The following is a 15,485-nucleotide window of genomic DNA, read 5'->3' as shown; positions in this document are numbered from 1 at the left end:
AGGGTGGGAGGAATCCATATCATTGGATTAATTGTATCGAATTATAGATATTCTCATAGTGAGTTTTCGTATGGTCATAGCAAAGCGACTGTCTCATAGCTTAATCTGATGTCGCTCGTGGTTTATGCTGACCTTCTTCACTATCTGCGTTATTATTATTCATCAGAGACCGCTCGACGCACCTCTACACCCAACGCATCCTTTAGATACCCTTTGTTCTTCGACTGTTGAGCATCGTGAGTCCGCTTTTCGCATACTTATCTCCTTCTTGCCACCACACCTTACAAAACGATCTTGTCATCTGATATAATCTAACCATTTCTTAGTCATTTGCTCTAGTGACAGCGTCTCAATCTCCTTTTCAACATGAATTCTTCTGCAGAAGCCGGTCCTTCACGACCTTCACCTCCTCGCCATTTACCTACAGCCATACAGAGTTCAGCTACCGACATTGTGATGGAAGATGTCTCGAACTCGGTACCATTAGAACCATCGATACGAGGAGGAGAACCAGACGATGCCGTAGCATTATTACTTAATATATCATCAGCTGTAGATGTGCCGCCAATACTGCCTCCAAAGCCAAATATAATGGAGGTGGTAATGGAAGATCAAGCTCGTCTGGTGGAAAAACATGCACCGCCGGATACACACACTTATCCTTATACACCACCGGAAGACAATGATCCAAATGATAGTCGGCACGAACCAGCGACAGTACCTCCTCCTACAGCCTCCTTATCCAACATCCTCACTACTCCCTCTAATACCGATAACTCTTCTCCTGCGGCACATCCTCCTACGCCGACACGTACAAGTCCAGATCCACCTATCAAACAGAAAGGTAAACGGAAACGTAATACAACTGGCGGATCATCTCGTCGAGCTTCATCAGATCATCCAGCACATTATATGGGAGAAGATAACACCGTCATTAGATGTATATGTGGTTTCACAGAAGATGATGGCTTCACAATTCAATGTGAAGGTTGTTGGGCATGGGAACATGGAATTTGTTTTGGGTTTATGGATGAAGCTTCTGCACCAGATAAATATTTCTGCGAATTATGCCAACCTCGACCGTTTGATGCTGCCGCTGCAAAGCGAATGCAAATTGCGATGCAAGATCAACAGAGGCAAGCAAGAGAAGCTGCAACAATAGAAGGAGGAGCAGGAGGTGGAGAAGAACAACATCAACCTATAGAAAAGGAAAAACCAAGGAGTAAAAGCAGTAAAACAAAAAGGGCCCGTACGGAAAGTGCGTTGGAAGGTGATTTAGATAAAGATAAAGAACAAGCGAAAGAAAGTAGTCCAGGTGTTATGGGACCTCCTGCAACGAAACCAAAACGTCGACAACCTGGACCAAAACCCCGTGCGAAACAACCTAACAACAATGATTCTTCGACACCTGGTCCTTTATTTAAGGAACAACAACCTATACTGGAAGAACCAGAAGATGATTATTTCCGTATAGAACCTTGGACATTAGAATATACACCGATAAAAGAGAATATCGTTCGTGGTGTTGCCGCTAGACAGATCATGAGAAATGTGTACAAAGAATGGGTAGATGCAGAAGAGGAAATAGTAGCGGCTAAAAGTAGAGCGATACATAATCCTTCTGGTTTGCCTTCACCCACAGAGACTGGTATACTGCGCCTATCACCCGACAACCTTTTTCCTCCTCCCGACTTTCACATTTTAGCACCTCCTGTTCCTCCAGTATTCCTTTCCGGCTCAGATCTCGAATCACTCGCTTCACCAATATCGATACGGGCAATAGAGGATGCACCTTCGTTTCTTCCTCTCACATATGCCGAAAATATCTCAAAGCATGGAGTATATACACGTCCGACAATATACAGTGTATTTGCAGAAGAACCTATAACCTTCGGATCTTTCGTTGGAGAATTCAAAGGAGAAGTGATAGATTGCCAGACGTATCGAAAAGATCCAATCAACCAATATTCTTCACTTGGATTACCGAAACCTCACGTTAGAAGTATAGGTCCGCCTATCAATTTGATGATTGATGCTAGAGGATATGGCAATGATTTGAGGTTTGTTAGAAGTGGTTGTCATCCAAATGTAGTTCTGAGACCTTTATTATGGAGACCTTCTGAAAATGGATCATTAAAATTGAAGTTTGGTTTATTTGCTTCGAAGGATATTGGGAAAAAGGATGAATTGGTATTAGGATGGGAATGGGATGATCAACATGTTGTTCATTCTTTAAGATCAATAATAAATACTGCAATGCTTAATGATGGTTCATTAGCTTCACCTATATTTTCAGCTTCCACCAAGGTCATCAATCAACTTTCAAATAAAATCGATTCAGTTCTAACACATATCTTTGGTACTTTTACAGCGTGTGCGTGTGTTATACCTGGAACATGCGCATTAGCACAAATGAGTCAACTTGTTCAACCTAATTTATCACAAGATCCAAATGATCATGAAGGTGAAAACGGAAGAGGTAAAAAATTGAGAGTCGATTTAGGTGAATTAGTTGGTGCTGTAAGAGGTTGGAGAAGGAGGGAATTGGAAATCGCTGAAATGAAAAAATGGAAATTGAACGAAAATGAAAATTCTGAACATCAAGCTTTCGACTTAGGTTTAACTAGAATAAGCTCAAGTACTTCTGAAGCTCATTCAATTCATTCACAATCCATTCATTCTGAAGATCGATCTGTTTCTGGGCACGAAGATAATCATGAAGGAAGTTCTGAAAAGGCTGCCGACGAATCTATGGATCAAGATATCGAAGTTGAGGAACAGATAGAAGAACTTCAGCAGTTAGATCAACAGGTGAAACAAGTTGAATTGGTCGAACCGGAGATTGTCAAAGTGCCTGAAGTACCTGAAATACAGCAGACGGAAGAAGAAGATTTGACTATGCAAGTTGAAGAATCCGCTACCGTTGCTGAGCCTCATCACGGTTCTGAACCTGAACTGTCCGTCAATGCACCAGTTTCTGTACTACCCGCAGCGGCTTCGCCAGTCCCCCCACCTGCTCCTGAACTGGTCGAACCAGCCGAAGACTTACAAATACAGCAGCCTGAAAGCACAACAACCACTGAAGCTGTCATGAAAGCTGAATCTCCTATATCAGTCCCTAAGGAATCCTCGCCCGCTGTTTCACCCAAAACACCCAAATCTGGTCGACAAGATTCATCTTCATCTTTATCTTCAGCTATTTCATCTATCAAGCCTTCGTTGGCCGATGATATGGAATCAGGTTCCGAATCTGACGCTACCACAGCTACCATACCAAAATCACAATTCTCAGAATCAGATCATGAAGCCATGACAGATGAAGAAGGTGAACACGAAACTGAATCTTCACCATTAAGACAGTCAATCAAAGCCAATGGGAATGCTCGTAAAGTGCGCAGAGTTCTTTCACCTGTTCTTGAATCTTCAAAATTCATGAATGGGCATTCTCACGAACACGATATATCAGAGGATGAAAGGGAATTGATAATTAAGAAACCCAAGAAGAACAAGGTGAAGATTCCAGATAGTAGTCCGAAATCAGCTTCCAAATCTATCAAAAGTATAACCATCAACCCGACTACTAAAGGTCTTCAAACATCAAAAGCTCAGGCACATAGTTTGACAAAGAAACACCGAGGAGGTAAATCTAGAAGAATATTATTATCTTCTCCATCGGGTTCTGAAAACGATGATGAAGATGAAAATGAAGATGGTCATAGAATGGATAATGATGGTTCAGCATCTTCACACCAAAAGAAGAAAAGAAAGGTTTCAAGGGATATCGGATCATCACCTAAATCTGGAAAATCAATCAAACTTGAACAACTAGAAATCCTTCCTACTATACCAATCACTTCTTCTATCAGCATTCCCAATAACGAGGATAATGACCCCAAAAAAGAAGAACCGAGAGCTGTTGTGCCTGACCAGATCACTGCTCCCCTTTCTTCTGCTATGGATATCGATGAAGCTGCTATACCTAATCCACAAATTGTCCCTCCTGCCGACAGTCAATCTGTACCTGATGAGATTGTTGAAGCCAACGAACCTGAATCTGAGCTCCAGCCTCAACCTCGTAAAGCTACACCTCCACTCAAAGAACCAACTCCACCACCGAAAGAGCCGACACCTCCACCGGAACCTCCTAAGAAGGTTTCTTTGTCTGATTACCTCAAATCGCATAAAATTAGAAAAGAATCACAAACTCCAATTAGTGAAGTACCGCCTAAACTAGATGTTGGTGTCACTGCCGCTACCGCTACTTTAGCAGAAACACCTAAGGTCAATGGAGGAAGTTCGTTTGATGATATACCTGGATTTGGAAATATCGCTTCTTCGACAAATACGATCATTAGCTCGCCGATAAAAGGTGAACCTGAAACTCCTACAATGGGTGGTAAATTAAATCTATTAGAACATCTCCCATCCAATAGATCAGTTTCGGGAACGGCAACATCCACTAGTCTGAATAACAGTACACCGGTCGAAACCTCACGTCCGACTTCAAATGCTTCAAGCTATGTACCCAGATCTGTCAGTGGTACTGTCGCTTCAGCTTCAGATTACTTTCCCGTTCAACCTCAACCTTCGGGTACAACCGCTCCTCTTGCTACTTCAGCGTCAAGTTCATTTGTTCCTAGAGTCAGTTCAAGTTATATACCTCGACAATCATCAATAGCAGAAAACGATCTTTCTCCTGCTACGAGTTTAGGTTTGACCACGAATAGTTATGTACCGAGATCATCTTCAAGTATTTCAACTGAAGAATCATTAAATCTGAATAAATCGCCTGTAAATCAACCTACTGAAATGCCTCCTCCCTTACCTATGAGAGAATTACCACCTCATACATCTACATCTACTACTTCACAACAACCACCTACAACACCTTCTTCTTTAGGATCAACAACTAAATTACCCCCAACAGGACCAAAAGTACCACCTACTGGACCTAGAGCGATTGGATCTTTACCTGGAACACCATCTTTGACTTCTAGAATAGGCGGTATAAATGGTGATTCACCTAGTGGTACTACAGGATTAGGTGGATACAGAGGTGGTGTACCTGGATCTGGAAGTGAGAGAGGTAGAGGTTTTGGTGGTAGAGGCTTATGGAGAGGTAGTTCGAGAGGTGGTGGTGGTTACAGAGGTTCATTATGGAGAGGCAGTTAAACTTTATTATGACTTAACATACTCACCACTTTTAGTTTATTTTTCGATCTTTTGTTTTTGGTATCAATTACTATATAGTACTTTATAAGCAATAACTCGCAATTATATTTCGCGAGAACTGTCACATCTCTTCGTTAACAAAAGTAAATAAAAAGGAATCAATTTAAAAAAATTCCTTAACAATTTGTAATATTATATATAAACTATATTAAGTAGTAAAAATACATGTATCATGTAATCAGTATATAAAGGTCTTTGATAAAGTCAATACAATATATTCAATAATCATGCGAAGAGCAAATATCGACACTGACAAGGCATTATGGTAGTTGCGATACAAAGAATATTTCTAATGTTTTATTCTTTTTTCAACGATATCTTAAACTATTTACGGCTTATAAATTTCATTTTTTCAGAAGTTTTATTTCCTCGCTTGTAGTTTCTGCAAAGCGAAACTGAATGATTTTAGGCTTCTGATCGTCAAGATCTCCAACTTTGCTGTGCATGTAAGTATGGTGCGAGTACAGTTTGAAGAGCAAGCAATGGGGGATCTCTGGCTGGCAGTTCACTTTCTTGGAGGAAACAAAGGGGTGATAATTCAAGAAAGTCTTCTAAGCACATTCCGCTCTCACTTCTCAATAGCAGATAGTCTAATTGACATGTTCACACGATCATGGCAGGCTACGCTTGAATCCATCCGAAATAATTTGTGAATATCATTACAACACTTTGATTGTGGTTGGAAAAAACAGATTGTGGCACTTGGATTACTTCATACTACTTATTCGTCATTCACAACGCATACAGGATTAGGGTGTAAATGTACTCGGCGTACTAGCGTAGAATGATGAAAGTTAACAGGTATCATTGAACCATCAAACCAGCTGCATGCATATAACGGTTACCATACGATATAGAAATGGATAAGGATCTATTTCGATATATTAGAACGATCTCTATAATCGATCAAATCTAGACTATCTCATTCATTTGCAGCAGATGAAGCATCTATGGCTCTTAACTTGCTAACGATTTCGTCCACGCTTTTATAACTCATCAAGTCTCTGATTTCTTTGTTTGTTGTCCCGTTGTATTCCTCACAAAATGCTTTTGAGACGTAGCGAGATGGATTATTAGCTAAAAAACCAAATCTGTCCAGATACGGTAATAATTTTCGTGTCACATTAAGTTCTTGATCAGGACCATATCTGAATCCATGTTTGAAGTTATTTGTACCTTGAGTTTTCATCTTTTCATATGATTCATTCAACTTTGATGCAATTTCTTTACATCTTGATACAAGTCTATCATAAACCTCTTCTTCATCATGTGTAGTAGTAGCAATACCTTGTGAGTCATTGGTGTTCATCGTAGGATTATATAATGAAATTTTTTTCATTTCTGAATCCTCAAACAATTTATCAGTTTCTTCATTCGCTGTGAAAAGTGAACAACCTTCTGGACTATTTAACCATTCTTTTGGCCCATCCAACCAATTAGTGATAGTATATATCATGAATTCAGATGGATTACTTTCATCGATTCCACTCCATGTAGTCCAATGGACGGCGGTAGGCTTATAAGTGTCATTTGAGTTTGTAGATGCTTGAGTTGTTTGGGTCATAATGTATGTGCCGTATCAAGAGTGATTTGTACTGTGTTATAAGTGAATATACAAGATTGAGATGATATGCTGAATGATTCGAGATGATGAGGGAAAGGTAGAGCTGGGAACGGATTTGCCAGACTATTTATACATGAACTGTACAATTGGTTATGGATCATATGACAACTGACAGTACATAATTACAGTACAAGGAAGGGAAGAATTCGCCCACGTCTTCTTATCGTCCTGTCATGACGATATCCTCTTCTGCTTCGCTTCGAACAAAAGATGTCTGAATTTTGAGCACGACATATAGGTCTACCCTACATAGGATCTTCAAAGACAGGAAGACCAGGGTCGGGGAATGGTATATTTTGACTCATACCTGTGTTGGTAAAGTCTTCGAGAATCTCTGAGCGACGTTACAACAAAAAAGGAGATGACGAATGATTGCTTCTTCTGAGAAAGAAGAAGGACATCTCACCACTTTTCTCCCCTCGACGCTGACGTATACAGTGACATGGTGTGCCAACTTCTCGTTATGGTGTCAAGGCAGAAAGGAAAGTGGTATTGAGGCGTTTATCAATGATATCAGCTCAACAAAGGAAGCTTGTGCACTGTACTGGATACACTTACTGTATTCCATGTAAGCAATGTAATGACCCAAAAAATATGAGCATCATCAGGGTTATCTTGTGATGGTGACGCATGTGAAAGGTGCAAGGCTCAAGTCAAGTAGCAGACAAAGAGTATAAAGGGCAGACAAGTTCTCAAAACGACACTCAGTGGAGGGTTTGAAGGGGTCACAACAAAAGCTGTCGTCTTCATTATCGGTGTGACAGGAATCGTCAAGATAAAGGAGGGGATGGTGAGAATCTTCTAAGAGAAACGAGTGAATGGAAACTGAATATCAAGTCGAGGATCGAATTGAAAAACGGACAGGGATAAGGCGTATACAGCCCAACGATACCAGCTCTTGTGATGACCACACAATATATATACAACAACTTTGGGCTCTTTCATCCAAGGCGTGTTGCGATAGTGGTTATTCGGCGAGACTTGAATTAGTTTATCTAGTTGATCTCGTGCCGTCAGGCTCGTAGGTTCAAATCCTGCATACGTCGTGTTTTTGACATCTTTTGCTTTTGTCTGATGTTTGTCAACTTTTGCATGCATCCAAGAACGATTTTAAGAAGAAATAAATGGAGATATCACGTCTAATGGGACGTTGTTGAAGGGATTGAAAAAAGTGCCACATCTGGTCTAACGTACGTAATAGAAGTTGTGGCGAATTTCTTCACGCGCGTTTGTCTATTTGGCAATCTTGTCCTCCTTGCGTAGCTGAATGCATGAAATGGGACCATGTCCAAGAATAGCTGAGAATATATGTGAACATAAAGCAACGAATACTGTCACCAACGATGTCAAGTGTAGAGCTAAAACAGTGCAAGGAATGTAATAGACGTCATGCCAACATATGGAAGCTAACATGTTTCGCTTCCTTTTCCATAAGATCAACGGTAATATCCGCGATCGAGTATATAACTGATTGCGCACACTACACTGCAGTTGCATGAACTCGCTAATATATGAAGTCCTTGTCGGAACATTCAGAAGAAAGACAGTGCTCAGAGAACAGGATGTGTGGATCAGGTTTCAAACGCCAAACGGATCAAGAGGTCAAACAGTGACAAATAACCTTCCGCTACGGATCTCAAATGGGATATTTCATACTGTAAATGCATGAGATCAGGAATACTACGACTAGATCTAAGACGAGATATCGTTCGTAATATTCTCCTTGAATATTGTATGTGTTGTATGAAACAACTAATGATACGCGAGAGAGCTGTGATATTGGTCGCCCTATCTCGGAAATTTGAGCGTGATGTGTGGGAATGAAATGCGAATGTATTGATTAGATGGACCGCTTGGCTCTAGAATGATAATTTCGGTGTCGACCAGAAAGCCAAACTAATCGTAAGCTTCTTCGGCGGATCTCCGAGCCAATCTTTTCACTTTCTTCTTGTATGCTATTCAAGCAGAATCAGCTAAGCTCACAGCAATGGATGCTTCTTCTTAGCTGTGGAAGACAAAAACTCACATGCAAAATCTTCCCTTACTTCCTTCGCTGCATCTACGTTCGCTGGCGATGAGAGATCTGGAACGTCTTGTGAAAGGAGGGAGATTACGGAAATGAGCTGAAGGGGTTTATCAGCTTTTGCACAATTAAAGGCTTTGTGGTGGTACCAAGCGGAAAAGTTGATTCTATTGGGTTATGATCACTTACAACACTTTCAACAGTATGCACAGGTAACCATCTTTCTCCTGCATCTTCATATCCCCATTCATCTTCTCCCGGTTGATGCTATAGGTGTGAATACGGTCAGCTATGAAAATCCTGTAGAGATACGTCGTCAAGGTAGCTTACCAAGATTGAGACGCATACTTCTCCCTTCTTATCTCCCTTATCGTACACTATACATATGCGTTAGTTGTATCTACTCAATAAAGTCAGAAGCTAGACAACTAACCATTAGGATGCCACATTTCTGAATCAAAGATCATTTTCGGTGGTAATATTGGGTATTCCTGATCATACCAGAAAGTCAGCTAGAGAACCTGATCGGGGATGCGCAGCTGAGTTATACATACAGGAGGAAAGATAAGTCTGGCTTTGAGTATAGCGCCTTCGTATAATGTATCTGCTGGTCTGGTGATAACGAGATTATGTCAGCTGAAGATTGCAGAAATGAGAAGTTGCTGAATATCATACAGCTGATCTACCTACCCCATTATGACTATTTGCCATTCTAAGATATTGTCATCGTCCACTAAGCCAGCTGAGAAACCATCTACCGGGTATTTCTGCAAGTCTAGATTAGGAATTGAAGGAAGAAATCAGCTCTATTCGATGTTACTACCGCATATAACGTTATGAGATTGCCAAGATGATGAAAGCTTACCCAGCAGCTGTTTCCTCAATATCAATGAGCAATTACTGGTATTCGATATAGGTGTTCCAGGTTTGGTTGATCCTGGTCTTGAACCAGATCCAGAGACGCCATTATGACTCGTAGGAGGCATGGTAGGGTACGATGAATGGGGTTAAAGTGTAGCGGTAAACCAGGCAGGATTTTTCAAAAAAACTAAGACCAAGCGAATTGCTGCTGCCTAGATGAAGGGTATATGAAGAGAAAAGAGGAAGAAAGAAGGATTGATCTTGTTGTTTGATGAAGAAGGTTAAGGAAGGGTAAGAGGATCGTTCGGTGATGGTAGAATACAAGTAGAATAAGGAGATAGAATAGATGATGATGATTGTACTGTAATGGTCATGTTGAGACATTTGATGTGATACGCGTAAACCAGTACCATTTGATCCCGTTCAACGAGTGGCAAAATACCACATCACCGGTGGGGTCGAAAGCATGTTTACCACGTGTGTTCAGCCGGTCTCCTCCACCTCTCAAACACAGAAAATAAAAGTTGAAAAAGTTAAAATAGACGTAAAGATCTCTTTCAACAAATGTATATAGATATTTTGATTTTTATCCACCTGAAGTAAAAGTCTAAGGTAGCATAGCTATCAAGCGATCAAAATGGTATCATCTCTACCTCGGACAAAAGCAAAGTCATCTACAAAAACGATTTCTTCCTCCTCATCATCAACTACCTCTACTACGTCAAACCCTTTAAAACAAATAACGAAACTTGAAACAGCACTTTTAAATGACATAGAAGAAGAATATGATCCTAATCCATTATTACCATTAATTAATTTATCAAGAAGTCAGGATCCTCAAATTGTACACAAGGCAATTTGGTCATTACATAGAGTATTTATAAAATTTATAAGTGAAAATAAAGTTGGTGGATTAAATGGTGATTTAACTCAAACTCAACTAGCAAATAACAGTGAATTAGGTGAAGAAAGAGAAGTTAGAGCTTGGGTAAGAGAAAGATTATTAGAATACGTCGAAGTGCTATCTGGTCTGATGAGAGATTCTGAACCTGCTTTGAGAGTGAGTCCGTTCGTAGCCAACCCATTGTGGATATTGAATGAAACAGGCAGTGACAGAATATGCTGATCGGTATATTGTTGTGCTAGAGTTCTTCCATACCATTGTTGTTTTCTTTATTAGGACCATTATCAAACTCGATTCAATCTTCAACACCTATAATACATATACCATATTTCAAGTTGATTCTAAATTCATTATTTAATCCTAAACCTTCATTAAGAGGTTCTAAACAGAGGAAATCAGGTCAAGGTTGGATAATCGTAGAATCGAATCAAGTAGAAGATGATAGTGATGTTTTACCTCAAGATGTAATAAAAATTGTTGTAGATGATTTTTGGGCAAAATACGATGATATAAGATGGGCTTTCTTTAAGGAATCAGCGTATGTGTGGAATCTGCGTTCTATCTTCTTTTTCAATTATCTGCTACACGTACATACATGTTGGAAAAAAAAAAAAAGCTATACTGAATACTGACAATCATTATTGAATCGCATTACCTACCACCAAATAGCACTTTCATCCAAAATCAATCTCAATCATCAAAATTATCAGATCCATCGAATTTATTATCACAATTATTACCTTTAACGAATTTACCTAAATTACCTGAAGATATTAACGCATTTTATATATCAACTTTTAATGAACCACCTTCAGGTATGAACAAAAATAAAAAGAGTAAAAAAGTAAATACTAAGAAAGGTAAAAATAGATATAAAGGTGAAATTGATGAATTACCAGAATGGATGAAAGAATATGAATCTGAAAATTCTGATCAATCTGATTTAGATGATGATGATGATAATAATAATAATGTTAATGGAGGAAAAGGAGGAGGTGGTAAAAGAAAAAAGATATCGTCAACAAGACAAAGAACATCACAATTATCAATACATCAAAATATATATTCAATTTCATCACATACAACATATTATACAAATTTATGGGAAAATGTTTTATCATATTTACAAATAAATGATGGATTTATAAGAAAGATTTTAATTGGATTACATGGTGAAAAAGGTATTTTAGGTCATTTTAAACCTGAAAGAAGATTAAGAATAGCAGATTGGTTATCTACTTTAACAGACAAAGGTGGTTCAAATGCCATGTTGGCTATAAATGGGTTGTTCATCTTAATGACTCAATATAATTTGTAAGGTTTGCAATCTAATGATGATTGGAATATGATATCAAGTTAGATTAATAACTATACTAATGCCTTTTTTTTTTTTTTTTACGATCTATAGCGAATATCCTCATTTCTATGATCGTCTTTATGGTTTACTTGATAAAAATGTAATGCACGTTAAATATAGAGCTAGATTCTTTAGGTTATTAGATACTTTCTTAGCTTCTTCGTGAGTTGTTTGCAATTCATCTTGTTAAGCTAGATGTTAAGATAAAGAAAAATAGTAGGCTGTAATACTTATTTTCTTTTCTTTTTATAATATAATAGTTTATTATCTTCAACATTAATAGCATCATTTATTAAAAGATTATCAAGATTATCATTAACTTCACCACCTGCAGGAGTTATATTAATCTTACCATTCATTTACAATTTATTTAAACGTCATCCAGGAACAATGATTTTAATTCAACGTCCAGATGATGGCGATGATATACTTAAAATATCTTCAACTTTAGGTAAACAAGGATTTAATGATCCATTTAATAATGAAGAAAAAAAAGTTTTAAAAACAAATGCTATAAATTCATCTTTATGGGAAATTTCTTCTTTAGAAAAACATTATTTATCTTCAATTTCAACAATAGCTAAAATTTTTAAAGAACCTTTTACAAAACCTCCTTTCAATCTTGAAGATTTCTTAGATCATGGTTATTCTACTGTAAGTTGATTAACAAAGACCTCTTTTTTTTTTTAATCAAAATCAAAAGTATAATTCAGCTAGAACTAATAAATTTACATATCCCATAGTTATTCGATACTGAATCAAATAGAAAAATTAGAAATCCACCAGCTTTATCAATGTCAATTGAAACTGCGACTGTTGAATCAATGCCTAAATTATTCCCTTCCCATCAAAAACAGAAGGAAGATCAAAATGAAAATGAAAGTGTAGTACAAGGTGATATAGTATCTCAGCTATGGGTGTTCTAGTCTTGATCATTCGACATGGCCTTACTCAAGATCGATCTTCCATTTGAGAAGCCGGTGATAAGGTAGAACATATATACATGCATAGCTTTTTCATTTCAATACATACACGACATATATACAATATCAATCATCATTCTGGAACTAGGTGATCCAGTACCTTATCTCTCTAGATATCAAAAAGACGACAAATATCATTCATCATTCTGGGACACGACAGGTGATCCAGCACCTATCTTCTTTCTTTATTACGACAAGCTGAAAACCAATGAAAGCAAAATCTGAAAAATTCTTGGGACTAAACTAAATCTTTTTCGTTACAAGGCGATCTTTTCTTACCTTTCACCATATTGATCATGAAGTCTAACATAATTGGATAAACTTTGTTTTAAATTCGCATTGAAAGTATCGTAATCTGGAGTTGGTTGTTGTATGTGGCTAAGAGGTGTTGAATAACTACTATTATTCCTTGACCTTTCAAAAGCATCATCAGAGAATTGAGGATTAACTTGATCTGGTTGTTGTTGTTGTTGTTGTTGTTGTTGTTGTTGTTGTTGTTGTTGTCGGTATTGATTATTATAGTAAGGTGTTGTATGATTGTGATATTGTGGTGGTGCAGTGACAACTATAGAACCTTTAGGAAACACGGTATCTTGAGTTAATGTATATTTGATGGTGTGAACTTGACATCCAGCTATACAAGTGCACATTGGATGTATATCTGGTGCTTGGTGACCGGTGTAATTGGTACTGTGATTCATCATTGAGTTATTGTTGTAGTTGTTGTTGTAATTGTTGTTGTAGTTGTTATTGTAGTTGTTATTTTGATTCATCATATTGAGATATTGAGCGTGACTGTTATAACCTGGTGATTGATGATCGTAACTGTAATTGTAAGCCATCATTGGATCTGGGGGTGTGACACTGTTATTATTGTACATCATTGATTGCTGTTGGTGATAATATGCTGGTGGCGGTGGTGGCTATGAGAGTAGAGTATACGGTATTCATCACGTCAGCTTATCATTTTTCCAACTCATAGATGTTTTGGATAAGATAACTCACATGGTAATAATGTTGGTTATATTGCATTTCCCATTGTTTTGATTTATAATCATCAGGATTAAACCATTTTTGTAATTTCTCGTATATATCATGCTTAAAAATCATTAATTGAGTATTCAACTTTTCATTCCTTTCTTTTTTTTTAATATCATTTTCATACTTTTTTTCTTGTTTATCTTTTTCCTTTTTTTCTTGTTTTTCTCTTTTAGCTTGTGCACGACTTTCAATGATTTGTTCTGAACCATATCCATAAGGAATATCTAACCAATCCATGAATTTTTGTCTAACACTCAATTTCCATAATTGAAAGATTCTATTTAATCTATTATAATGATCTAGTTGCGGGTATTGTGTAGGTTCAGGTGGAGGATATTCAGGTGGTCTTGCCCAAACATCTCTAGTTTTCAACCAAAAATTCAATTCTATCATGAACAATTTCCATCTAATTTTATTTCTAATCCATAAATAAGTGTTATAAGGTAACTCTCGTAAAAAATCTGAACTTTTACAAAGGATATAAATTGGATAGGTGATCAACAATAAACCGAGTAAAACAACTAATGTACCAAGTATAAGTGGAACGATACTGCAGAGGAAGAACATGATAGCGTGCCTAAAGCCTATAGCAGGGACGATAAGACCTATCAATACTTTTCGGTCAAAATCCATATTGTAGAAATTGTTGAACATATTGGACAGGAACTTGAATATCCTGTAAATAGTGTTCAACATCTTGAACCTCTTTTCGTGTTGGTTGAATTGTTATGCAAGTTTTCAGTATGTGTTTATTGAAGCAATTGACAGTTGTGAGAAAGAGGGGAAGAAGCAAGAAATGATTCTCGATGTAAGCGAGGAATCGAAGTAAGAGAGAATGATAATTTACACTAGCGATTTGAGGTTGAGGAATGGACAGATACTTGTAAACTGGTAAAGTTGACAAGAAAGGGAATAAGGAAGAAGTGGAGGAGTGAGGTTAGATGTAGATATCAATATATGGGGTAATGTATATTACCTTTTGCGTTTGATGTTAGGAAAAGATGACCTTCCTTTGGTTTGATGGTTGATGGATGATGGACGATGAGTGATGGTACCTTTTAACTTTTGATCGTCGAAAGGAATAGCTTGTGTTTTGATGGGGGTGGTAATTTATAGTGTTGAAAACAAGATAAATTTGTATTGATAAATCTGATAGTTTGGTAGATATTGTTAGATTTACTTTGATTGTTTGAATGGATATTTGAGTGAATTGATAGTGAAAGTCAATATAATATGAGGTTAATATCTATGAGTGAATATATTGTGGTGAGAGATAAGAAGAGAAAGAGAAAGAGACAGAATCATAAAAGATAAATCTGAGGTTTTATATAGTCTGAATCAGTAATGATAGGGGGGGTTTGTAGAGGCGATATGCCAAACATTTTAGGTTGGAAGATGATTCAGCTTTTTTTAACAGTTTTGACAGTCTTAACAGCCTTATCTTTGATTGTTACATCATA

The 15,485-nt window shown here is 37.6% G+C and overlaps 5 protein-coding genes across 5 annotated transcripts; 2 read left to right on the top strand and 3 right to left on the bottom strand.

Moving 5' to 3' along the window:
* Window positions 1-366: 366 nt before the first annotated feature.
* Window positions 367-5,172, top strand: L201_002286 (uncharacterized protein; the record flags this gene model as incomplete). Its single annotated transcript, XM_066218063.1, has 1 exon — window positions 367-5,172. One exon carries the CDS (start codon window positions 367-369, stop codon window positions 5,170-5,172), a length of 4,806 nt encoding a protein of 1,601 aa, XP_066074160.1.
* A 982-nt stretch (window positions 5,173-6,154) lies between these two features.
* Window positions 6,155-6,796, bottom strand: L201_002285 (uncharacterized protein; the record flags this gene model as incomplete). The annotated part of the gene is made up of 1 exon (XM_066218062.1): window positions 6,155-6,796. The coding sequence occupies one exon, from the start codon at window positions 6,794-6,796 to the stop codon at window positions 6,155-6,157; it is 642 nt and encodes a 213-aa protein (XP_066074159.1).
* Window positions 6,797-8,752: 1,956 nt separating this feature from the next.
* L201_002284 (uncharacterized protein) lies at window positions 8,753-9,865 on the bottom strand (the record flags this gene model as incomplete). The annotated part of the gene is made up of 8 exons (XM_066218061.1): window positions 8,753-8,811; window positions 8,883-8,979; window positions 9,069-9,146; window positions 9,210-9,256; window positions 9,313-9,370; window positions 9,434-9,491; window positions 9,570-9,654; window positions 9,745-9,865. 8 exons carry the CDS (start codon window positions 9,863-9,865, stop codon window positions 8,753-8,755), a joined length of 603 nt encoding a protein of 200 aa, XP_066074158.1.
* Window positions 9,866-10,377: 512 nt separating this feature from the next.
* Window positions 10,378-12,927, top strand: L201_002283 (uncharacterized protein; the record flags this gene model as incomplete). Its single annotated transcript, XM_066218060.1, has 6 exons — window positions 10,378-10,800; window positions 10,887-11,182; window positions 11,314-11,958; window positions 12,053-12,163; window positions 12,262-12,655; window positions 12,745-12,927. The coding sequence occupies 6 exons, from the start codon at window positions 10,378-10,380 to the stop codon at window positions 12,925-12,927; spliced, it is 2,052 nt and encodes a 683-aa protein (XP_066074157.1).
* Window positions 12,928-13,259: 332 nt separating this feature from the next.
* On the bottom strand, window positions 13,260-14,679 carry L201_002282 (uncharacterized protein; the record flags this gene model as incomplete). Its single annotated transcript, XM_066218059.1, has 2 exons — window positions 13,260-13,907; window positions 13,990-14,679. The coding sequence occupies 2 exons, from the start codon at window positions 14,677-14,679 to the stop codon at window positions 13,260-13,262; spliced, it is 1,338 nt and encodes a 445-aa protein (XP_066074156.1).
* Between the last annotated feature and the right edge of the window lie 806 nt (window positions 14,680-15,485).

This window comes from Kwoniella dendrophila, chromosome 2 (genome assembly GCF_036810415.1).
Source record: "Kwoniella dendrophila CBS 6074 chromosome 2, complete sequence".
In the NCBI taxonomy this organism is placed as follows: domain Eukaryota; kingdom Fungi; phylum Basidiomycota; class Tremellomycetes; order Tremellales; family Cryptococcaceae; genus Kwoniella; species Kwoniella dendrophila.
Note: the sequence above shows the minus strand (reverse complement) of the source record. Positions and strands in the feature narration are given on the sequence as shown.